This window comes from Gadus chalcogrammus, chromosome 21 (assembly GCF_026213295.1).
Source record: "Gadus chalcogrammus isolate NIFS_2021 chromosome 21, NIFS_Gcha_1.0, whole genome shotgun sequence".
Lineage (NCBI taxonomy): Eukaryota > Metazoa > Chordata > Actinopteri > Gadiformes > Gadidae > Gadus > Gadus chalcogrammus.
Window position 1 is genome coordinate 7,174,931 of NC_079432.1, and position 26,305 is coordinate 7,201,235.

At 43.3% G+C, this 26,305-nt stretch overlaps 1 protein-coding gene and 2 non-coding genes across 3 annotated transcripts; 1 reads left to right on the plus strand and 2 right to left on the minus strand.

The window, feature by feature from the left end:
* The first annotated feature begins 14,180 nt into the window (after positions 1-14,180).
* LOC130375139 (U2 spliceosomal RNA) lies at positions 14,181-14,371 on the plus strand. Its single transcript, XR_008893806.1, has one exon. It is a non-coding gene; the product is annotated as a U2 spliceosomal RNA (small nuclear RNA).
* Positions 14,372-15,569: 1,198 nt separating this feature from the next.
* Positions 15,570-15,760, minus strand: LOC130375140 (U2 spliceosomal RNA). The gene has a single exon (XR_008893807.1). It is a non-coding gene; the product is annotated as a U2 spliceosomal RNA (small nuclear RNA).
* A 6,412-nt stretch (positions 15,761-22,172) lies between these two features.
* slc25a47a (solute carrier family 25 member 47a) lies at positions 22,173-26,203 on the minus strand. The gene is made up of 6 exons (XM_056581280.1): positions 25,928-26,203; positions 25,471-25,514; positions 25,266-25,337; positions 24,987-25,169; positions 24,266-24,530; positions 22,173-23,721 (listed from the first exon to the last, which is right to left on the minus strand). The coding sequence occupies exons 1-6, from the start codon at positions 25,962-25,964 to the stop codon at positions 23,408-23,410; spliced, it is 915 nt and encodes a 304-aa protein (XP_056437255.1). The 5' UTR covers positions 25,965-26,203; the 3' UTR covers positions 22,173-23,407.
* Positions 26,204-26,305: the final 102 nt, after the last annotated feature.

Consider the following 26,305-nt stretch of genomic DNA (forward strand, 5'->3'; position numbering starts at 1 on the left):
TCTGTTGCAATCGGCTCTTGTGAAATCTTGCAAGAGTCATAATTTTGCGGACCCAAAGGTCAGGTGCCATGGGGGCTGTCCTGCCATGTAGGTATCACCTAAGGACACTGAATGTGCATGTTCTCAACCATACAGCGTAAGCAGAAAACGATTATAAAGGAAAAACAACTACGCCACGCTGATAAAAATGCTTTTCTTGCCACTAGTCAATTTGATGATGTTAAACCTGCACCTTGGAACCTTATCCCTGTAGCAATCACCTTGGAATCGTCTTAAGAATAAAACCCCTCCGAACACATAGTGCCTCTGTTCTTTCTAGTGCCAAAATTCACGTGGTGGGTCTAGTGATGTGCATTTATTAAAACAAACACCTCCTGCAATCCACAATTGATGCATTCTGACCACAACCATTTTTGTTTGAGAGTTATTCAGACAAAGACTTAGACGTAGACATGAGACTTATATTCTACTAGTGTGGACACAATTTCATCTCTTATTCTAGTTGTAGTGGATGCTTTGATTGTTTGTGCTCGTTGCAAGTCATTTTCAATGTTTAGAATGTATGAGAGAGAGAGAGAGAGAGAGAGAGAGAGAGAGAGAGAGAGAGAGAGAGAGAGAGAGAGAGAGAGAGAGAGAGAGAGCCGACTGTCTCTTTAATACACTTTACCGTTTACTGCACTGGATAACTATTCAAATGTTTAGTCATGCATAACTTCATATTAATTGTTTGGCTAAACTTGATCATACTTTTTTTTTTCTGAGCCACACTGGCGCTCAAAGCTTTATGTAGGCAGTTTCAGGATGACGTAGTCGGACAACTACAGGATGTAGTTAAAGCTGATGACAATACAGGCCTGAAGCTAAGATACAAAAGGATTGTGGATGATGTTGTCAACAACTGCATGTGGCCTCATTGCATGGAGAGGCGGTTATTGCACTTACTATGGTCACAATTTAGCTAGGCTTGGTATTTCAAGCCTGTTCACCATTTTCATGGAGCAGCATTTAATAATAATAATAATAATAATAATCTTTAATTATACAGCACTTTTCTAAACAAAGTTACAAAGTGCTTTATAGATAAAAATGAAAGAAGGCTAAACAACCAAACAAAAATAAAATGTCTAACAACAATTGGTCTTTTTTCTTTTTTTTTTTGCAATCATATAACAAAAAATACAAGAAATGAAAAGTGTACCAGGCAAAACATATAATATTTTCACTTAAATAAACTCAGGCTTTGCGGTACAGGTGAGTCTTAAGGAGGGACCTAAAAGATGTCGCTGAATCAGCTAACGTTATTTGCTCAGGCAATGCATTCCAAAGCCTTGGGGCTAACACAGAAAAATACCTGTTCCCTTTAGCAGCAAGCCGGGACTCAGGAATAGTTAGTAAACCTTTGCCTGCAGAACTTAATGTTTGAGTAGGACAATAGGGCACAAGTATTTCAGAGATGTAATAGGAGAAAGGCGATGGAGAGCTTTAAAAGTTAGCAATATCATTTTTAAATTAATTCTCCAGCAAATTGGGAGCAAGCGAAGGGATGCAAGAATTGGAGTAATGTGTTCACACCTATTAGTTTTGGTTAGGAGCCTGGCAGCAGTATTATGTACTATTTGAAGCCTATGTATGGACTTTAGGGTGAGGCAAGTGAAAAGACTGTTGCAATAGTCCAGGCATGAGGAGATAAAGGAATGTATGATAGTTTCTGTGTCTGTTAATGATAGAATTTTGGAAATATTCCTTAATTGATAAAAACAAGATTGAACTAGCTTTGCAAAGTGTTTTTCAAAAAATGTTGGATTGTTAATTTAGATTGTTGTCAAACCAGATACCAAAATTCTTGGCAACAGGTTTGACTCTATCCTTTAAGTGACCTAAGAATGGCGAAATGTGTTTGTTTGACATGTGCTGTGATCTAATGATAAGTATCTCAGTTTATCTGAATTTAGCTGGAGAAAGTTATTTGACATCCAATTTCTAACATCATTAAGGCAGTTATTCAGAGAAGAAAGCCTACTAGGATCTGAGGATCTAAGAGGAAGGTACATTTGTGTATCATCTGCACAGAAATGAAAAGAAACACCATGTTTCTGAACTATGTGAGCATGTATAAGCAAAATAAAATAGGTCCCAAAACAGACCCCTGTGGTACACCATATTTAACGGAAGAAAAATAAGACGTATAGTTGTTTACTGGGCTAAGGTCCAGGAGTATCAGGACAGAGCACAAGCCCTCATCAGCTATTCTTAAAAGGTCATTGGTAACTTTCAGCAGTGCTGTTTCAGTGCTATGTTTTTATCAGAAGCCAGATTGAAACCTCTCAAAATGTTGTTACTTTACAAGGCAGAAGGAAGTTGATTGATTTAAGCACGGCTAAATGTGAATGACGACTTCAACTCCGCTTTTCATGAACCAAAACGATATATAGGGAAAAGTTTATGTAGCTTTTCCTGGTATGACGCATGTGTTTGTGCGTGCATGCGTGTGTGGGGGGTTTTTGTATGGAATTTCTGTTTGTGTGTCTATGGGTGTGTGTGAGTGTAAGAGTGCACTGTCCGTGCACGTGTGTGTGCATGTGTACGTATGCGTGCGTGTCTGTATGTGTGTGTGTGTGCTCGTTACAAGACGAAGCAAGTCCTTCTAGTCCAGCCCTGGGCCCTTCATGCCTTTTCTCCCACTGAGAAGTTAGTCAATCTATTTTTAAGGCAGCAGCCGCTGACAGGAATCTAGTACACTTGCTCACATGGACCATAATGATTACATTATCCTCCTGAAACTGATTAGAAATGGCGATGTTATCTGTCTCCAAGATGGTCATACCACATATGCAGAGCAGAGAAGCAAAGAGGTCTACTCTCTCTTCCCTGAAGTGCTGTTAACTGTTTGGTCCGGAATAAGACGTGCATACTCTATCAACTTTATTCATTACACAAGAAGTAAAGGTACAGAGGAAGCCTATTAGCAGGAATACATCTGTGAATTTGTTCACGTTGAATAAAACATTTCATAATTTAAGTTAAATAAGAAAATTATGCATTCGAATATTTATTCATTTGCATAAAAAAGCAAGATATCCTGAACAAAATCAACAGAAAAACAATGAACAAGAGAGCGTAGTAAGTTTAAATGATCTGGAGGAGGTACTGAAAGAGTGATGCGTGAAATCAACATTTGCAGGTCAAGACACAGGTCTCGTAAACTCACACCCTGTCGAGTATAGCCCTGGGAAATAGAGTTAGACATTTAAGGTCCTTTAATCACAACATTGGAGAGGTGGCAGTGGAAGAGCACTGTTTTTCTTCTTCTCCTATGCTGCATTAACAGACATCTGTAAATAAAAAACGGACGTAATTTCATAGCTTCCCGTTACAGGTCGCCGCCACTGCCCAAAACATGCACCAGATTTACGGGGTTGTTTTTACCGCTTTGACAACGGTGATTAATCTCATCGTCGTAGTTCATGTTCAGGGGGCGGGGGGGGGGGGGGGGGGGGGGTTAGGCGTCTCCGGTGTGTGTGTGTCTGGGTGGTCTAGACGCTTCAAGTTCTCTTGCTGAAGACTCATTAGGCCAGGTCCACCACAACAAAACAAATATGAACTTGAGGTCGCAGGAACGAATTGCCTACGAGATGACTTAGACACAAGAATCTGCTTGATTGTCAACAGAGAGGCCTTTTGAAGTCAGGGCGACCCTCTGAAACAACAACAGTTCCGAGCACTGCCGCCCAGCAATGAAGGCTGACCGAGTCCTGACCAAGAGCGACTCACTAAATCATGCTCCTTCAGCCCCGGGTTGTTGCTCTGGCTCGCTGGTTTCCTATTCATGTGGCCAGTGGGGCATCTGACATTAGCGGCAATACAAAACAATGGACTGAAATGGACTCCGCCCATTTCATCACTGTTTAACATAAATCTTATTTGCCGTTATCTTCAGTGATGACGTGTCTCAAGGACTGTTCTGGTCATGGTTTTTGATTTGTTTCAGTTTGTTTTTTTCTCGATGCTGTCCTTGCTTGCCCTCTCTCTCTCTCTCTCTCTCTCTCTCTCTCTCTCTCTCTTTTATTTTTTTATCTCCCTCGTGTCTCTGCCAGCTCATTATCCTGCTCACACTGTATCGTGCTTCCTTTGTTTTTTTGTTTCTTTGTATGTCCTATTCGGCATGCTCCCCTAATACCCTCACGTCATGCTGTACACGCTTTGTCGATTGATGGTCTAGATTTCATTCATAACCTCGTGGACTCCGATTTGAAGGCCATAAAAAAACAATTGATGTCAGAACGATATCTTCTGAAATCTACAGCTGCGGTGTCTGGGTGATTGAGTGGAGGTAGACTTCTGTCAGTTGGCGGACAGAAAACCGCAGTTGAAAGCTAACAAGAATGAGTTACCTAACAAGGTTTTTCACAACAAGATTTATATAAGAATATCGTTGGGCTGTCTTCCTATTGTTCGGCGGTACAATGACACCCCCGTGCGTTCACTAAGTGGTATTGCTTATCTAATTTCGGTTGCCATTCATGAATGCATATATTAAGTCTTGCATTTATGCAGTCCCCCTATCACCCATGACGCACACGTTCATGCACCCACCCCCACACCACAAAAAAACCTAAGCTATCACGCAGGATGATTCTCCCTGCTGCTCCCTTGCATTTACAATTTTCGCCATCCAGTAGACCACCCGCCCCTTCCCAAATCCACCCTCTTCTGTTCCTAATAATCACCTGCTCGTCTTGCACCAGCTGTTATTTTATTCTCCATATTTTTCCACTACCCTCCCTCTCTAGCCCACGGACTCTCTCTCCCCCTTATACAAGGCCATCTCTTTCTCTCTCTCTTCCCCCTTCTCTCCCTCTCCCACCTAGTCCATCTCTCTCTCCCCCCTCTCTCCCTAGTTCCATCGCCCTCTGTCCGTTCCATCAATTTGTTCTCTCTCCCTCTTGATCCTCCTCCACCCCCATCATTTTCTTTTTATCCCGGCTGATTGTCTCTGCTCGCGCCATCTGAGGCTGTGGAGCCGGGCCGGCGGAGCTCCAAGTTTACCCAGCAGCACGCGTCACTAACAAGGGAGTGCACAGCACTCCCAAAATAGCCCAGCCGCAAATCGGTGAATGGGGCCCCAGTGGCTGTTGCCAAGGACGGATTGTAACAACAAAATGTTTTATTTTGGGTCCCTTTTTTTTTGTATGCGTTTTGAGATCAGAGGCAAGCAACAAAATCCTTATTTCTATATGGAACACATCAGCTATGTAAAATTTCTTATGTTTTTGTACGATGAATGAATGTGTTTTGTGTGTCTGTGTGTGTGTGTGTGTGTCAGTGTGTATGTGTGCGTCTGTGTACGTATGTGTGTGTGTACGTGTGTGTGTGTGTGTACGTGTGTGTGTGTGTGTATGTGTGTGTATGTGTGCGCGGGCGCGCGTGTGTGTGTGTGTGTGTGTGTGTGTACGTGTGTGTGTACGTGTACGTGTACGTGTGCGTGCGTGCGTGCGTGTACGTGTGTGTGTGCGTAAGCGAGCAATGAGGATTTCAGCGTAGGATTATGATTGCTGCTTCGTCGCCTGTCAGACCCACAGCACGACTCCGTCCATTAAGAAACAGAAGGCGTAGCAGCAGCATCCCACACTTATTTTCACCTGAGCCGTTGAGAACCATGTCATCAATGGGAGATGACGAATGAATTAGCCATTTACTAGAGCCAGGGGTGTCCAAAGAACTGGCAGTTCTGAGATGGGGGGGGGCGGGGAGGGCGATACCCCCTTAAGAAAAAGCTTTACTGCCCTCAGTGGCTCAGCTGTGTTTGGAGTTCAAAATTATTATTGGTGAATATCATTTAGCAAATTATTATGCATAGGCGTATAATGCAACAACAAGGATCTCTTGTGTTAACCGATGTAAGTCGCTTTGGATAAAAGCGTCTGCTAAATGCCCTAAATGTAAATGTAAATCTCTGCATTTAAGACAAAATCCGATTTCATATTACTTACAATTAATTTGGCAAAAAAGAACACAAAGAAATGATGAAATAGAAATATGTCCAGCACAGGCTTACCAATCAAGTTTTAGATTCCTGTGTGAAGCTGGCCAAACATTTGTATTTAATTGCAAAAAGGAACCGGAGCTTGTGAGGGAGGTGGAGCGCTATCAGTTAGATCTGGTGGGGCTTACCTCCACGCACAGTCTCAGCTCCGGTACCGTACTCTTGGATAAGGGTTGGACTCTATTCTTCTCCGGAGTTGCCGAGGGCGTGAGGCGCCGGGCGGGTGTGGGAGTTTACCCCGGTAGACGAGAGGGTCGCCTCCCTGCGCCTAAGGGTTGTAGGGGGGAAAACTTTGACTGTTGTTTGTGCGTATGCACCAAACAGCAGTTCAGAGTACTCGGCCTTCTTGGAGACCCTGAATGGAGTCCTGTATGGGTCTCCAGTAGGGGACTCCGTAGTTCTGCTGGGAGACTTCAACGCCCACGTGGGCAACGATGGAGACACCTGGAGAGGCGTGGTGGGGAGGAACGGCCTCCCTGATCTAAACCCGAGCGGTCGTTTGTTATTGGACTTCTGTGCTAGTCAAGGATTATCCATAAGTGCTCATAAGTGTACCTGGTACCAGAGTACCCTAGGCCGAAGATCGATGATCGATTTCGTGATCGTGTCATCTGATCTGAGGCCGCATGTTTTGGACACTCGGGTTAAGAGAGGGGCAGAACTGTCAACCGACCACCATCTGGTGGTGAGTTGGATCAGGGAATGGGGGAAATTTCCGGATAGACCTGGTAAGCCCAAACGAGTAGTGCGGGTGAATTGGGAACGTCTGGAGGAGGCCCCCGTCCTGGTATCTTCAACTCACACCTCCGGCTGAGTTTTTCTGGCATTCCTGTGGAGGTTGGGGGCATTGAGCCGGAGTGGGCGGTGTTCAAAGCCTCCATTGCTGAAGCTGCGGTGGCTAGCTGTGGCCTCAGGGTCTTAGGCTCTTCAAGGGGCGGTAACCCTCGGACACCGTGGTGGACACCGGTGGTCAGGGAAGCCGTCCGATTGAAAAAGGAGGCCTTCCGGGATATGATATCCTGGAGGACTCCTGACTCGGTTGCAGGGTACCGACAGGCTCGAAGGGCTGCAGCTGCTGCCGTGTCGGAGGCTAAGCAGTGGGTGTGGGAGAAGTTCGGAGAGGCCATGGAGAAGGTGCTGGAAAGGAGGGTTCTGCCGATCGTCGAACCTCAGATTGAAGAGGAACAATGCGGTTTTCGCCCCGGACGTGGAACTACGGACCAGCTCTTCACTCTCGCAAGGATCCTGGAGGGGGCCTGGGAGTATGCCCATCCAGTCTACATGTGTTTTGTGGATCTGGAGAAGGCGTATGACCGGGTCCCCCGGGAGAAACTGTGGGAGGTGCTGCGGGAGTATGGGGTAAGGGGGTCTCTCCTCAGGGCCATCCAATCTCTGTACTCCCAAAGCGAGAGCTGTGTTCGCGTCCTCGGCAGCCAGTCAGTTTCGTTCTCAGTGGGTGCTGGTCTCCGCCAGGGCTGCGCCTTGTCACCAATCCTGTTTGTGATATACATGGACAGGATATCGAGGCATAGTCGTGGTGGGGAGGGGTTGCCACCCCGGGTGCAAGAACAACTGATTCACCCCAGAGGAACCCAGATGTAAGGGATAGACCATCTACATGTGTAGTAGTCTCAGCAGTCACTTACTTTACAACACAACATAAATCCTTCTATACTACTGGCCTTATATTGTGATTCTGTTCGCGTAACACACCTGCACTTAACCCTCATCACATCTACTCCCAATGGCTTCTTCGCTTCAAGACGTTTGTTGTTCAGCTAGCCAGTCTTAAGAAGATTTACGGTCCATCCCTGTGGACAATAAATAATGCATAAGTATAAATGGTACAGTGGCGTCCTTCTGGTACAACAGCGAAGATGAGCCAGCCATACCGAACGCTGCCCGATAACTGCTGCATAAATGCATCTCTGACGACTGTCGACACTTGACACTTGAACGCAACAGATGGAACGTTGGGGCGGGCTGAGTTGAGGCCGGGCGCAGCAGCATGATGTATAAATCACACAGGCGCACGTGAAAGAGACCACGACAGAAGGAAGGAAAGCACCGGCACAAGGATCTCAAGCATCTAAAGGCCGCCTGCTGACGAGCTAGCCATTTGGTTAGATTAGAGGGTTTTAGGGTCAGCGTTTTAGTCATTGCCCAGAGTTTAAGTACTGAGACGACAAATGCAGTTCAGCATCTAAGCAGGGGTGAAATACAATCTCTAAAGCATGTACATGTGTATCGTGGTCGTGGAATATATAAATAGGTAAGATGTATGCAGTGTGAACAGCAGGTCAGAGGTGATGAATACGTTAACACATATACAGCATTAGCTGTGGCTAGGGCAGATATGGTTTAAGTATATCTAAACGTGTGTGTGTGTGTGTGTGTGTGTGTGTGTGTGTGTGTGTGTGTGTGTGTGTGTGTGTGTGTGTGTGTGTGTGTGTGTGATGTTGTGAAGGCGCAAGGGCTCCCCCTGGTGCTTATAACAATACATCACTGAAGCTCAGGACATGTACAGTAAGTGTTGTACAGCATTTCTGCAGCGATTCACACAAACCCAGAAAACCTCATCCGAACCAATCCAAAATTGTTATCCCTACGTACTCTTAGACTTGAATTTACCCTTCTTTTAAGATAGTTTAACTCAGTCTGTGAGTTCTATTTTTTTCTTTCTTTTTGACTTCTTTAGTTGTACAGCACTTCGGTCAACTGCTGTTGTTCTTAAATGTGCTCTATAAATACGCTTGATTTGATTTGATTTAATCTATTTAGCCTGTGGTTGGATAAGGGGAATGCATGCCGTGTTATATCAGCGGATAAAGGCATTAAAACGGACACAAAGGCTGCATTCAGTTCTGTCTTGTTTACCAGTGGAGCCTTCCCAGACTTCCTAGAAAGAGCATTTGAGAATAGTATTTTTCTAGGAGCAAAGGCCATATCTCAGGATCTAGTTTAAGTTCAAACTAAGCCTATTAACTCTGCTTCCACTAGTGTGTTGACTTAATTATGATGTTGGCGAGTCTTTCAAACGTTCTCCCATGAGGCTTATGGCTTACTAAGTCTTCAGAGCATGTTTTGACATATTTTCACATTATTCAACCAATTAATCTCAATTAGCCTTTGGTGTCGGGGCCACTCGGGATTGCATGTGTAAAGTGCAAATGGGGTGGAGATTGCTGACCTTAAATGTCTCATAGACATCCTACTGAGTTCCCAATTATTCATAGCCATGAGCATTATATGACTAATCAATGACTGTGTAGTAATGCGATGCGATGTGATTAGTACGTACACAGGGGCATCACTTACTGGCAGATGTTGATTGGGCAAAAACTGTGTAAGCAGATGCACAACAGTTTAAGTTGAGGTTGCAGACATTTTCCGAGCAAGGAATGGGGTCAGAGCCAGAGGCCAAGAAAAGTAATGGAACCACCACCACAGCCAGTGGGATAGTCGGGTATGTTGGCTGGATATTACCAAAGGTGTCCACTAGAGGCCAATGCTTCCCTACTTAACAGCACACTCAAGATGACTGCGATAGCTCAAAGCGAAACAGACGCATGGTGGTGATGCACGACTTAAACATCCATAGCAATAAATCAATGGATGAAATTTTAATAGAAACCTCAAATCTGCACAGAGAATACAATGTTCTCATGTTAGAATCATAATAGGAATGGTAGCCACTTAAAACGATTCACAGATCATGTAGTAATAATCCAATGGCTTTTAGTGTGCTCGTTAATTGTTTTACCTAAAGCTTTCCAGGTATGTGGATTGGTCTGTGCTAACACTAAGTTTATAAACAGGATTTGTGGATTTATATCCAAAATAGTAAGGCGAGAATTTAAGATTCTGCAACCTAATTTTCATACAGTGCACGTGCAGACACAGACAAATTGAGCGACAAAGGATACACTATCATAGTTTTGCCCCTAGATGAGCATAACTAGTTTATTTTTTATGAATAGGCAGCCACAGAAAAGCAGCTAGTTTTGAAAGCCATTAGACGGCGGTTTGACGGCTTTCTCCATAACCATTTACTGACACACAGGTCAATATTCACAATATATATTCATGGTAGGCCCATTTTAAATAAATGTCATTCTTCAGCTCATTCATGATAAAGTACATACATATTCTCGTAACATTCCAGCTATGCCATGCAGTCAAAAATCAAAGCAACTCACCCATGAAACTGGGCTACATGCTACGTTTACTCTTATGTTGTGGGCTGTGGTCACTTAAAAAAAAACACACACACACACACATATATATATACACATATACGTATATACACACACATACACATATATATATATATATATATATATATATATATATATATACACACACATACACAGGGCTGTAGTGGTCAAATTAGAGGTGGGTAAACTATGAATTTTGTGATCAGATCGACCTCAACACAACGCAACGCAAAGTGTTGCGACTCTGTAAGGCTAGCCTGGCTATATTCCATTATGTTATCAATCAAAGTCATATTAAATCAATCAATGACAGTGAATGAATGTGTTTGTAGTTTATTCAAGTTATTCAAATTTCAACAGTAAAGAAAAGTATGTGTAGATTAAGAACTATCTATCTATGGCATGTGTGTATGTGTGTGTATTAGTATGCATGCTTTTCACAGTAGTGCCCAGAGGACCTCCTTATCCTCCACGTCAGGTCCTGCCTTGCAGGGGCGTGTTCTGGGGTTCATGGCTCCCCTGTGCTTCACCAGCCAGGACTTCAAATACGTGTAGGATTGAACTTTGTGAGTGGTGGGCCATTCAGTTGAATAAACATCAAGGACGACACTGTGACCAAGTGCAGACTGCATTTCAGGGGGCACACTATGATGTTCATTAAGCTGAACCCCCTCTCAGGGTGCACTCAAACTAGGCCATCTGGCCATGGCCGTGGCCGTTTTAGCACCTAACCGTGCTCAAATCTGCCAGCGTGAGTGTGGCCAGTCTGGCCAGGCCGGGCCAATTTGGCCACTTGGGAGAGGTGTGCAGCTACGGCACGGGCCGCTACGGTACAGATGCTAATGAGCCGACACGCGCACACGCACGGCTACGCAACCTGAGCTGGATGACGTATAGTCAATGCGACGACCACGGACATAATAAGGGCGACGAGCCTTCTTTCCCATTAAACGGTAAACATCGCGTCAAGCGGTTCAACTGTTGGTGTGTTCTCTGTGTTGTTATACATTGTTGTTAAAACTCTGACTGGCGGCAGACTTTATTATGGTCCATGCAGCGGACGCTTGGTGATGACGTGTTACGACGTGATGACGTATGTACAAGAGCCTTCCGTGGCCAGGCCACCACCAGATAACCTAGTGTGAGTGCAGGCCAGAGAACAATGGGGCCATTTGAGCACGGTTAGGTGTGAAAACGGCCACACGGCCACGGCCAGATGGCCTAGTGTGAGTGCACCCTCACACTCAGTGCTAACTGGAATGAGATGGTCGATATTCAGGAGTGGTGCAAGGTTTTCTGAAATGATGCTTGAGTTATCCTTAAAATCCCTCTAGCCTTCAAGAATTTTTCTGTCATCAAGTCTGAACCTTTGGGCAAGTTGTTTCAAATTGGATTCCCCATACGGTTCCTCTCTAGGGGAACAGGCCAGGGCCCTGTTTCCCGATATCGATGGATCTTCGCTCGTAAGATGGTTCGAAAGGTGGATCTTTCGAACCATCGATAATTTCTTTGGAGCGTTTCCCGAAACTCCTCTTAAGTGAACGCGCATTCGCTGCACTCAAGACGAACGTAGGATTGTACCTGTCCACTGACATGGTGCTGAAACGGGCTATGACGCAGGGGGAGACGCAGGAATGTCGGAGGAAAATGGGGTTAAAAAGGGTTAAAATATCTCCCCATCAAGGCCAACCGCAGAGTAGCCTATGAAAAGAATAGATTGCAATAATATGAATGCTAAAGATATTAAAACACAATTGATTAAGCCTAGGCCGACATATATATCAGTCCTAATCCTGAGCGCACGATCGGGAGGTGGAAGTTGCGCTTTAGATGCCTTCACAAGTCCAGCGGAGGGCTCCAGTTTTCGCCGGCCAAGTCATGCGCCGTGATATGTGTGACAGGAGGCAGCTATGTTGCACAACATTGCAGTTAAGGCTGGGGTAGCTTTGGTTGTACCGGAGGACATTGAGGACGATGACGACGAGGAAGATTGGTGTGAGGACGGCGCGGCTGGTTTTCATGCACGTCGAAGAGTGATTGAGACTTTTTTTAACCCCCTCCACCCTCCCACATGTCACTAAACATTCCCGTCAACGTGACCAATCCCCACCATATCCCAGCCTTTTGCCTTCTCCTTTGCATTTTTTATTTTATTTTTATAATTAATAATTTTATTATTTTTTTATTTTACATTATTACATTACATTATTTTAGGCTACGTTTTATGAGTAGCCTTTGTCAGTCTGCACAAATCCCCCCCACTTTCTCTCACACATTTTAAGTGCCCTGCCTGCTCAAACATTTCCTGGACTGTCTCTCTCAAACTAAGAACATAATGGCCCACATTAGGCTCAGACGCACGTGATACACCATTACCAATGTGTTATAATAAAACGCATCCAATACTAGGAATGTCCGCTGGTTACGCCACTGAGGCTATAGTAGGCTAACGAGGCTCTTAGCGTCCTACGAGTACCCTGGAGCACTCGTTAGCTACTCGTGACTCGTGAGCGTTTGGTTCGTTACCAAAGATGCTTTCGGGAAACGGTGTGAAAACTGTACGATGCTCGTACGACCCACTCTGCGATCCACTTAGGCTAAAGATGCTTTCGGGAAACGGGGCCCAGTTTGCTGGGAAAATAACTTTAAAGAAAATAAATAATAAAATAAAAATATTTATAATATATAAAATAAAAATATTTATAAATATTTTTATTGGTTTAACCGCCAACCGCCCGAATTTAATTAAAATATTTTTTTTTGTCGCGTCATCCGCCCGATCCACGGTTCAGCCGCGGAGTCCACGGCTGCAACCGCCAACCTCGCATCTCCAAATTGAGGCTTTAACATAGCGACCGAGCTATAGCGAAGTTGATACGCTAAAACCGAAGTTTGATATGGATAGTAAAACTCTAACTGACTTTCGCTCATTTCGACGTGGGCAATACACGGATAGCATGACTACGCATTGGCTAATCTGAATGCTCGTAGTCATTTAATAGTTCGTCAAGTAAAATTGATTTATAAATCACAAAAACAACTCATGTGAATTGATCATCTTCAGTCTTACTTTGTACTTGAGGCCTTTTTCGGGCATCTGTTGGAGTGGGAGCACTCGAAGGTCTCTTCAAAAATCGCCTGGTATCCATGGCTAATTAATGACAGGTAGGCAGGGATGATAAATGTGTTTACTTACTTCCTGTTTACATATTTTCCTGGATCATGATTGGTGTCGCCGCCGCAAGGCACTGATTCGAGGGTCACAGACCATAGCATAGGCCACAGCGCAGATGAAAATGATTCAGATTACAGCGTTTATTTGTTCAACAATATGAAACTTTGTCTTAGGTGTTTTAAAATGATACTACATTTATTTCCGATTATTCCAACGGAAGAATACAAGGCACAGGGAACTTAGAGGTGCGTAAACGCTATTTCCTAAATTCCAGAGGTGCGTAAACGGCGTTTACCCTCCACTACAGCCCTGCACATACATACATACATACATACATACATACATACATACATACATACATACATACATACATACATACATACATGCATACATACATACATGCATACATGCATACATGCATACATACATACATACATACATACATATACATAATATATAATGTAATATACAATTCACCATAATTGACGGCTTTGGCTTCTCAGACATTCTGATTGGCTTATGGCTTCTGACGTCATCAGTGCCGTTCGTGCAATTTCGTAAATCCAGGGCCTATATACTCGTTATTCTTTGGTTTTACATAGTTTGATAGCACGCTTTATTTTGTTGATACATAGTGGTACTTCTGTATTGGTACTTGAGGAAATGAATGACATTTTCGGCGTAAAACCGCTAATGAGAGTGACATTTCTGGGAATAGGTAGTCTAGGTCAGACACTTTGTGGGTATCGCTTCTCGGCCTTTTGGCTAAGATCAAGTGTAGTATCTGTTCTTATCAGTTTAATATCTGATACGTCCCCTACCCGGGGACCATATATTAAATTGATTTTTGGAACTGGGAGATGGAAAAGGGGCTTGCTCCGTCCACTCCACGCATCGACCTGGTATTGCAGTACCTCCAGGAACGGTGCACCCCCTCTCACTGTTAATACAACGGATTTTATTTAAGATTGTTCCTCAACGGCAGAAATATGTTTTTGTGCGAGTTTGATTGATGCTGTATCAATGTTCTAACCATGCGTGGTTCCAGATATTGTTGCAATCTGTTCAATTGAAACTAGTTATCGTTAATACGTTATCGAAAGAAAATGCGAGTTTATGTATTTATTCAATTCTTTATGCAGACCACATGCTACTCAAGCTCCGAATAGCTCCTGCTTCTACCCTCCGAGTGGTCAACACAACACCACATGAGGAAGAAGCCCCTGACTGCAGCCCGCAGACGGAGCACACATTGAGGGGCGGGCAGTCGGGCACTCAGTCCACCTTGAGTGGCGGGCACTCAGTCCTCATCGCGAAACCGATTTAAACTACAGATGGTCCATTATCCGCACGCACATGGTCGTAAATGAAGAATACCTGAGATTGCTGCTATATGCCTAACATATAATGCATACATAGATCAACAGGAATGCTTGACAACTTGAGCCCTTAGCAAAACCGGGTAGTTGCTACAAATAAGAACAAGGAGATATTTAAAAATGTTTAAAATTACGTCTGTGTGAAATAGTCTTGCTTTGCTAATGACTATAGGCTCTCTGGAAAATGACCCAGAACTTGTGGGCCCATTAGTTTTGGTCCCTTCTCTCAAACAATAGTCTGTTCAATTTTGCTGTACTGTATTTTGTCTGCATGGCACGGCAAGATAATGCATTTCTCTAGAAACATTTAACTATATAGCCTAACGGGCGAAATGGTAAATGAACCACAGCTACATGTTCTAATTTGACAGGCACCTGTCCTTTTTGCAGTGCGTTTAGGGTCTGAATGATTCAAACCAATAAAACTGTATTTGGTGTTGTGTTGACAACTCTTATGTGTGGAAGAAGCGGTTCCCGACTGGTATTAGCGCTACAAATCTGGGGTCGAATGACGTAGGCTACTGATGTAATGTTAGCTTGAACATCATATGGTCTAAATAACGAATAGAATCAATTAAATATCGCCTCGTAACTTTTTTCGATAACGTTTAAACAGTTTCAATGAAATAGACATGGCAACACTGTCCGAACCACAACAAGTCAGAAACGATAAAATGAATAAACGAGCACTATCAATCGTGTTGACGCCGGCTTGGTGTAAGTTCCGAAATGCACTCATTCATATTAACAGTGAGAGGGGGTGCACCGTTCCTGGAGGTACTGCAATACCAGGTCGATGCGTGGAGTGGACGGAGCAAGCCCCTTTTCCATCTCCCAGTTCCAAAAATCAATTTAATATATGGTCCCCGGGTAGGGGACGTATCAGATATTAAACTGATAAGAACAGATACTACACTTGATCTTAGCCAAAAGGCCGAGAAGCGATGCATTCGTGGTGGCCGACCTAGAGTACCCATTCCCAGAAATGTCACTCTCATTAGCGGTTTTACGCAGAAAACTCACTTGGAATACAAGTACAGAAGTACCACTATGTGCACTGTCAACAACATATAGCGTGTTATCAAACTATGTTCAACGCAAAAAAATAACGAGTATTAGGGCCCATGATTCAAAGCAATGCATGAATGGCACTGATGACGTCAGAATCTCTAAGCCAATCAGTATGTCTGAGGAAGCCAGACCTAAACTATTATAGATATATATTATACATTGAATCCCCACTGAGCACGATCATAAGGATTTGATGCCATCATACATGGTGTTAGTTTGATAAAAGGTAGATCGATGAGAAATTAACTTTTTCTTTGAATCATTGCTAGATCACTAATCATTTGAGGAAGCCGCCACTCTGACATCTAGTGGTCACTAATGGGTCGGCAACTTCAATAAGAAGTTTACTTGCGCATCAAAGAACCAGGGCTAAATTCAGGTATGCCGTGTGCTATGCTTTAATTCCAGGTTACCTCAACCGTGCAAACAATGAACCAATAGCAAATAAAATGCACAAACTGAACACAGAAACATCTGAAATCAATAAGGTTCTACACTCTGATGAAACGTAATTTTGATATTGTATCGTTGTTTCGGGGTAGGTATGAATTGGAGTGGTAATGTTCAACACGTGGTTTATTCAGAGACACAGGGTAAACAAGGTTGCATTCTGGAGGTGGTTCATGAAGCATCTGCCGAATACAGATAAAAGTTCAGATTACATTGGTAATGGACGGAATGGTAAAACCACGACGACACACTCTAATTAACCCAGAGAAACCTGTTGACCACTCTATGTGTAGAAGAAGAAGCAATTGAGGACTGGTGATAGCACTACAAATATGTAGTCCAATAAGGTGTTTACATGAGCTTGAATATCATATTGTCTAAATAAAGCGTAGAATATATTAGTTTACTCACATCTTTCGATAACGTGTCTCACCGGTATCAATTTAAAATAAATGGCAACTGTGAAAAAGAGTTTCCTTGATGCACAATGTTGTTGCTGAAAAACATATTTACGTGAAAACAATACCACAACAGTCGATTCACTTGCACAAGTCAAGCCTCCCTCCAGTCTAGAACTCTGGCCCTCTTAAATGGGCATATCATACCACCAGGTGTGAGTGTGATTATTAGCCATTACAAGTAGGTTTGAAAATGTGCAGGGTTGCCAGATGAGATGCTCCTCTTTACTTCAAAAAGTCTTTAACCTGTGAAACATGAAGAGATGAAAATGACGTCACAACAGAGCTCAACAGAACATTACACACACGTTCTGTTTCTGGAAACACAACAACATACCGCGTTTGGGAGACGCTACACTGCCAAACATTGGAGGACAACAACGTGCTGCCCGGTTCCCTTTTAAGTGACCCGCACCAGATGCAACCAATTACCCAAATTAAGAAAACCACTTGGCACGCGCAAGCAGGTGAGCTAATAAGTAAAACTCAACGCAGGTTCGGCGTCCTCTGGTGATCTTGGTAACAGTGAGAGTCTATTTCAGCTCTGTGTGATCTTATTGACCTATCTCATTTTATTAAAAGGGATGAGTCTGATTTGAATGATTTAGATTCATGCTTCAGAACGAAGAATGTCTTCATTCAATTCTCCTTACTGTGTTATAGCCCCGGTACTTTTGGGAATAGCCCCGGATCGCTGTGCCGTCAAAGAAATAAAAATAATAATAATTGTTGTCACACATTTTAAACTTTCCCCTGTAAGGTGACCTTTGGAGCTCTGAAAGGCACCTATAAATAAACAGAATTTTTATTATTATTATAGTAATGGGTGTTTAGCTGTATTTAAACACACACATATGGTATTACAAGATATTATTAGTCTGCGGTTTACAATCACAAAGACAACCAAATTGAATCTGTCATGGTACTGAAGACTGTATTGAGAAGTGACCGGGAGGCAGTTGCAAGGGTCTGAGTGGGATCTGTTTACTTACTTTAGTCTTTTTCTCACTCTTGGGAAAACAACAATTTTGTGCCTGTTTTCAGAAAGGATGTATTTTAGATCGCTTCTTGATAAAGAATTCTACTCCTACCAGTTAGGGGTCATTTGAACAAAAAAATTATAGTACCATTTCTAATAGTAGGCTAACAGTAACAAAAGCAACCTTTATTTGCAATGCAGTTTTAAAAGCAAAAAGCTTTTAGCTTTTTAAAATTGAGAAAACACACAATAATAGCATCTGTTTAATCATATGATTGAATTGCCATAGTTGATAATATCAATAAAAACAAAGGCAAAACAAATTTGAATTATTTTAAACTTAATTTAGCATTTTTACATACCAACAGCATTTACTTGATTAATTGCAACCCCGCGGAAAACCCGGTCTGTTTATGTATCCTCAGAACTTTTTGTCCACACTTACACAGAGCACTAATTGCGAGGATATTGGGAACATGTGGCTTCAAAGTTTTCCCAGAGTGAGCGATATGCGCTATTTGATGGACACAAAAAAAAATCAACAACAATATTATGTTATAATTATATTTCATAGGAGACTTGTTTGTGTAAATGTGCGGATGTGGTGTGTTTGTGTGTGTGTGCGTGTGTGTGTCTCTGTGCGTGTGGGCAAAGTCACGTGTGTGGGCAAAGTCATGTGTACCACAAAGCTTCCTGAGTGCGCAGGACATTAAGTTGAGGACGGCTGTTGTTTACGTGTCCTATCGTAGAAGCGCATGTAAGCAAGCGGCCCTTCTGTGAGAGAACAAGGACATGTTATTTTCCCCCTTTCTTCGACAGGGCATAGGGCAAGGGTCAAACGTGTCAGAGATTGAACGTTAGTAAGTGAGTGAATTGCATAAGCTTGTAAAACACAGTGCTACATATGGTGTGTGTGTGTGTGTGTGTGTGTGTGTGTGTGTGTGTGTGTGTGTGTGTGTGTGTGTGTGTGTGTGTGTGCGTGCGTGCGTGCGTGCGTGCGTGCGTGCGTGCGTGTGTGTGTGTGCGCGTGCGCGCGTGCATGCATGTGTGTTTTTGTGTGTGTGTGTTTATGCGTGTGTTTGTGTGTGCACTGTGCAAGTGTGTGTACGTATGTGCATTTTAATGGGTGCGTGTTCGTGGGGTACGTACGTAAGTGTGTGTGTGTGTGTGTGTGTGTGTGTGTGTGTGTGTGTGTGTGTGTGTGTGTGTGTGTGTGTGTGTGTGTGTGTGTGTGTGTGTGTGTGTGTGTGTGTGTGCGTGTGTGTGTGTAAATGTGAATTCAACTCCGCTTTTCATGAACCAAAACGATACATAAGGAAATGTTTAAGTAACTTTCCTGGTATGACGCTTTTTTTCCCCTGGTATGCCGGTACCTTTTCCTCACCATACTGACCAGCAGTACCATGATAAACCCTTTAAACAGGACTACCACATCCCTTGATTTAAATAGATATCCTGAAATATCATGATTCATTGGATCCTGCCTGAAATTTTGGCACATAACCTGTGCCTTTTAGTTTGGCACATAACCTGCCAATGATTCATACATGTGTGTGGGAGTGTGTTTGTATCTGCATGCATATGCATGTGTTAGTGCGTGCATGCGTGTGTGGGTGTTTTTGTATGGAATTTCTGTGTTGGTGTCTATGTGGGGGTGCACATGTGAATGTAAGAGTGCAGTGTCTGTGCACGTGTACACTCCCAGAGGATTTAAGACTTGCCCCAACTCTGAGCATCTTTAAAACAAGACTGAAGACTTTTATGTTTGCTATAGCTTTCTGCTAAATAACTTTGCCTTTATTTTCTATTTTAATACTAAAATGCCTTTTTAACTTTCTATTTTTTGCATATGTTTTTCTTTTACTTACCTATTATTTTATTTTATTGTATGACACTGCTTATATGTGAAGCACTTTGAGTCTGCCTTGTGTATGAAAAGTGCTACATAAATAAAGTTGCCTTGCCTTGCCTTGCCTACATGTGTGTGTGTTTGCGTTCGTGCACGCGTGTGTGTGCTCGTTACAAGACGAAGCAGGTCCGTCTAGCCCAGCCCTGGGCCCTTCATGCCTTTTCTCCCACTGAGAAGTATTTTCTAGTCAATCTATTTTTAAGGCAGCAGCCGCTGACAGGAATCTAGTACACTTGCTCACATGGACCATAATAATTACATTATCCTCCTGAAACTGATTAGAAATGGCGATGTTATCTGTCTCCAAGATGGTCATACCACATATGCAGAGCAGAGAAGCAAAGAGGTCTACTCTCTCTTCCCTGAAGTGCTGTTAACTGTTTGGTCCGGGAATAAGACGTGCATACTCTGTCAACTTTATTCATTACACAGGAAAGACAAGTGAGTAAAGGCACAGAGGAAGCCTATTAGCAGGAATACGTCTGTGAATGAGACAGGATGTAGCAGGATAGGTAAAATGAGGGATCACATCAAACAATCACATATCTTCAATGGTGCGATGGTTTGAAGGCCTCCTCTTCCTCCTTAGCTCAGCACAGATGTTCTTCCACACCATTTTGGTTAATTGAACGTGTCAGATGGAACGCCGGGGCGGGCTGAGAAGAGGCCGGGCGCAGCAGCATGATGTATAAATCACACAGGTAAGCATGTGAAAGAGACCACGACAGAAGGAAGAAAAGCACCGGCACGTGGATCTCAAGGATCTAAAGGGGTCCGATGTTACCAACAGGCCGCCTGCTGATGAGCTAGCCATTCGATTAGATTAGAGGGTTTTAGGGTCAGCGTTTTTGTCATTGCACAGAGTTTAAGCACTGAGACGACAAATGCAGTTCAGCATCTAAGCAGAAGTGAAATACAATCTTTAAAGTATGTACATGTGTATCGTGGAAAATATAAATAGGTAAGATGTATGCAGTGTGAACAGTATTGACAGTAGGTCAGAGGTGATGAATACGTTAAGAGATATATACAGCAATAGGTGTAGCTAGGGCAGATATAGTTTAAGGATATATAAATATATTTGTGTGTGTGTGTGTGTGTGTGTGTGTGCGTGTTTGCATACAGTGTTATGTTGTGAACGCGCAAGGGTTCCCCCTGGTGCTTATGATAATTCATCACTGAAGCTCAGGACACGTAAGTGTCCTGAGCCTCATCCTAACCAATCCAAAAAATGTATTCCTACGCACTATTAGACTTGAATTTATCCTTCTTTTAAGGTATTTTGACTGTGAGTTCTATTTTTTTCTTTCTTTTTGTCTTCTTTAGTTGTACAGCACTTTGGTCAACCGTTATTCTTAACTGTGCTCTTTGTTTGATTTGATTTGATTTAATCTATTTAGCCCGTGGTTGGTTAAGAGGAATACATGCCGTGTCATATCAGCGGATATATGCATTAAGTAAGGGACACAAAGTCTGCATTCAATTCTTTCTTGTTTAGAGCCAGTAGAGCCTTCCCAGACTTCCTAGAAAGAACATTTTAGAATAGTATTTTTCTAGGAACAAAGGCCATATCTCAGGATTTAGTTTAAGTTCAAACTAAGCCTATTAACTCTGCTTCCACAAGTGTGTTGACTTAATTAAGATGTTGGTGAGTCTTTCAACCGTATTCCCTTGAGGCTTATGGCTTACTTAGTTACTTACTTAGTCTTCAGAGCATGTTGACATATTTTCAAATTATTCAACCAATTAATCTCAATTAACCCTTGGGGTCGGGCCCACTCAGGAGTGCATGAAGTGCAAATGGGGTGGGAGGAGATTGCTGACCTTAAATGTCTCATAGACATCCTGTATATATACACTCAGTTCCCAATTATTCATAGCCATGAGCATTATATGACTAATCAATGACTGTGTAGTAAAGCGATGCGATGTGATTAATCCGTTCACAGGGACATCACTTACTGGCAGATGTTGATTGAGCAAAAACTGTGGAAGCAGATGCACAACTGTTTAAGTTGAGGTTGCAAACATTTTCCGAGCAAGGAATGGGGTCAGAGGCCAAGAAAAGGTACGGAACCACCACAGCCACTGGGGAAGTCGGGTATGTTGGCTGGATTTTACCAAAGGTTTCCACTAGAGGCCAAGAACTGACTGCGATAGCTCAAAGCGAAACAGACACATGGTGATACACATCTTCAACATCTATAGCAATAAATCAATGGATGAAATGTTAATAGAAACCTAAAATATGCATAGAGAATACAATGTTCTCATTGTAACAATCATAATAGGAATAGTAGCCACTTAAAATTATTCACAGATGTAGTAATAATCCAATTGCTTTTAGTGTGCTTGTTAATTGTTTTAACTAAAGCTTTCCAGGTATGTGGATTGGTCTGTGCTAACACTAAGTTTATAAACAGGATTTGTGGATTTATATCCAAAATAGTTAGGCGAGAATTTAAGATTCTGCAACCTAATATTCATGCAGTGCACGTGCACAGACACAGACAAATTGAGCGACAAAGGATACACTATCATAGCTTTGCCCCTAGATGAGCATAACTAGTTTATTTTTTATGAATAGGCAGCCACAGAAAAGCAGCTAGTTTTGAAAGCCCTTAGACGGCGGTTTGACGGCTTTCTCCATAACCATTTACTGACACACAGGTCAATATTCACAATATATATTCATGGTAGGCCCATTTTAAATAAATGTCAATCTTCAACTCATTCATGAAATAGTACATACATATTCTCGTAACATTCCAGCTATGCCATACAGTCAAAAATCAAAGCAACTCACCCATAAAACTGGGCTACATGCTACGTTTACTCTTATGTTGTGGGCTGTGGACACTAAAAAAAAAAATCTATAAATATATATAGATACACACACACACACACACACACACACACACACACACACACACACACACACACACACACACACACACACACACACACACACACACACACACACACACACACACACATATATATGTATAGGCTTAAATCCATTACATTCATATCCGTCAAAGATGTGACCAATACATTTCTTAAAATATTTGTTGAATGAGTGCATTGTACATTGAATATAGCCTGTGAACCAGACGAAGCTGCCTTGTCATATTCAACTTGTTCAAACTCAAGCAGACCTGGCCCGGGACGGACCAACCACAACTGTTATAAGATATGGCCCGGGTTTGATACGAACACTGTACAGAGGACCGCCCTATTGGAGCACCATCGTGGAATAACCACGATGTTGGTTATGCCACCATCGTAAACAACCAAGATGGCTGCCGCTGATGCACGTTCCTTGAGCCTCATTGGTTGTAGCCTGTAGGTCTATCAAATTGCATCCAGGAGTGTTTTGGTCTGGGCCAATTGATAACATCGAAAATGAACAGAGAGGTTTGAATACGCATTTGAGAATTTGTCTGGTGATGTCAGGCTACATTGAAAGTACGACAACAATACAACCACACAGGAGGGAGGTTCTTACCATCAACTTGCTCAATTAAAGTGTTTTGAAGCATGGCAATTCATAATACGTGTTCCTGAGCAATGGGAGTTAAAGCCTTTATATCCACCTGCCTTTTCTCCCGGACGAATATATACACAATTATCCACAAACTAGCAGCACGATCAAAAGAATAAGTACTGTAACACATTAGCGTGTAATGCTCCATTTTGTGCGCTGACCCTCATGAACAACAAACACTATTCGAACACTACCCTCTCCGCCTTGACAATGGTGGGCGTGGCTCGCAGGACGCCAATCAGCGACTCGTACGTCACAAACACCACCATGTTGACGGGGAACGCACGCAGACAGTTGATGCCCAGGCTCCTGAAGAAGACGCCCGCTCCCTCCAGACGCACCGTCTCGGAGACGCAGTGCGCGAGTCCCCGGTAGCGTCTCGTCTCCCTGGCGCCGTCCATTTGCAGGCGGGCTTTGATCACGTCCATGGGAGTGCCAAGGGTCCAGCCGGCCATGCCCGCCAGCCCACCGGCCAGCATCACACCGCTCAAGCCTGGACACCCACACACAGGACGCAGGACACGGAAGTGGGGTTGAACGGTTTGAGTTCTTTGAAGGCTACATGTCTATGGGGAACACTGTTGTTGTTGAACTGGTAGGGCTGTAGCTCAGTCTAGCAGTGAGTAAGTGGGGAGAGGGTGTTTGAAGCCCAAATTAAAGGTTCTGGGTATGACCCTGATGTCGACGCTTGGCCTCCTTTGCCTGCTCTTTAATGACATGGATCCTTATTATTATTATTTTGTATTTTATTTGTATGATTTATTCATGAAGAGTGAGACAGGCAAGTATGGGAGAGAGAGAGAGAGGGGAGGACCTGCAGCAAGGAATCAAACCCGGGTCGTTGTGGTAAGGACTGAGCATTAAGGTACACTCTTTAACACGGAGAACTGGGGTGCCCCATGACAAGCATATTACTAGTTTGTATAATACAATAATAATATTGTATAGATATATCGATTTTCCTTTTTCTAATTACGTCAATAAATGATAAATTAGGTGAATGTGAAGCCCTGCTACACAGGGTGATTGTTGCTTACCGGGCCCCTCCTTGCCGACTGGGGTCATCCATTCACAGAGGGTGTTGTAGGTCAGGAAGTAGGTGGCGTAGGAGGGCCCGTCCCTCAGCATGAGCGGCAGGGCCCCTCTGTAGAGTCCCAGGACCCCCTCCTCCCTGAGGATCTGCAGCAGACAGTGGACGGGGCCTCTGTACTTTGGCATGGACATGCTGGGGCGCCCTCTGGAGGATTCCGTCTGGCACTGCAGGCGCACCTTAACAATGTCACCTGGCGACATCACAAATATCTGGGAGGACCAAATAGGGAGTAGTTTACCTCAAGGGAATTAAGATTGGTCCTTGACAGTATTCCATGGTGCATGCAATGGTTCATTTTTATATTTTCTAAAATGGCATATTCTACATATGGTAGTGGCTTTGCACCACAAACAAAAATGTAAACACAGTGTGTGTGTGTGTGTGTGTGTGTGTGTGTGTGTGTGTGTGTGTGTGTGTGTGTGTGTGTGTGTGTGTGTGTGTGTGTGTGTGTGTGTGTGTGTGAATGTTAGGGGATGATGTTTGGGTTTTATAGGTAGGATGTGGTGTGGACAGCTTGTGGACATGTGCAAACAAAAAACTACTTTGGGAGCCATTTGAATCCACAGCACATCCCTTCCCATACAGCAAATGTGTCATGTGACAACATTATATCAACGTTACATATTATACAAAATGTACATACTATTTAGCGAGCATCACTCTACCTGAGCCACCCCTGCAGTCATGCCAGAGAGGAACACATCCAGCTTGGTGTTGGGACCCCCTGGGGCGCCTGATCGCACCTGGGACAGACACTGTAGGCAGTTCCGGTATGTGCCGAACACCACCGAAGACGTCATCGAGATGGTGGTGACGGGCAAGGCCATACCTTTGAAAAACCCATGCAACTGCAAGCACCGATGAGTGAGAAAAGAACTGTGAAGGAACACATGGCATCACAGAAGCCAGAAGGGACCGGGGCATGTTGTCACCGGCATACTTACGCCTTCTTTGTAAAATGTCGTAGTAGCACATTGCCATAGTCCAGTGAACTGGGGCTGCGTTTGTATCCTGACCTGATGACAGAGCAGCGCACAACCCAGTAAATCAATGTTAATCAGTTTTAATGATTCATCCTTTAATTAATCTTATTTTTTTATTGATATGAATGAAGAGGGCTATTTTTTTGTATGCATAAAATAGACATGCCTTTACTGTGTCGAATGGGTAGCCCACCGCAACTCCACATGCTCCTGTACAATTTTAGAGAGAAGACAGGTCCAAGTCAGGAACAGCTCTGTCAAACGTCAAGGACAAACAGGATTTTGACCTTCACTGAAGTAAACAAGATTAGCTTAGCAGGTAATAAATAACGTGTAGAATAATATCGGTAATATTAAAGTATTGCAGAGGGCGAGGCACCCATGAGCAAGATGGCTTTGACCTAAATGCTCCTTAATGACATATAATTAATTCATCCTCTTTGGATTAAGGACTCAAATAATAAGATTGACTAATGTACAGCTAACGAGTCCCATGTTTTCTTGCAGATGCTTGGTCTGTGCAAAGGCATCGGATCGCCCATGAAGTGTTGTTAGGTAACGTTGGTATCAGACGTTTCATAATAACGCTATAGCCTGTTATAGATCGTTGTACCTAACATTACCTCCAATGGATCCAGCCACAAAGTCGGCAATATGCATATCCTATTCAATTTAGCTGGACACGAAATTGGCTCATTGTAAATCCATTTGATCGCTTCAAGCGCTGAGCTGACACGATGGCATGTTACAAAACTGTCTGAAGAAGCGGCGTATGGTATTGAACACCAAGAGCCCAATCACAACCTCGTGCAGGGCCTGACTCCGCCCCGGAACTACATCAAGCGCCTCAATTATGGCCATATTAGGCATGGCATATCTTGTTCTGAGCTTTTCTGCTAACGTCTGAATGATGTTCACGTTAAGGTTGAAAGCCTTACATTGGTCTACAAGGTGCAATGTAAATGGCCTCATATATATAACAGGTACGAAATGTCGAAATC

Coding starts and splice junctions, on each gene's coding strand:
- slc25a47a (XM_056581280.1), bottom strand. CDS start 25,964: ATGCATATTGCCGACTTTGTGGCTGGATCCATTGGAG. Junction 25,338..25,470: donor ACCCATTCGACACAGTAAAG/GCATGTCTATTT, acceptor CTCTGTCATCAG/GTCAGGATACAAACGCAGCC. Junction 25,170..25,265: donor CGACATTTTACAAAGAAGGC/GTAAGTATGCCG, acceptor CGGTGCTTGCAG/TTGCATGGGTTTTTCAAAGG.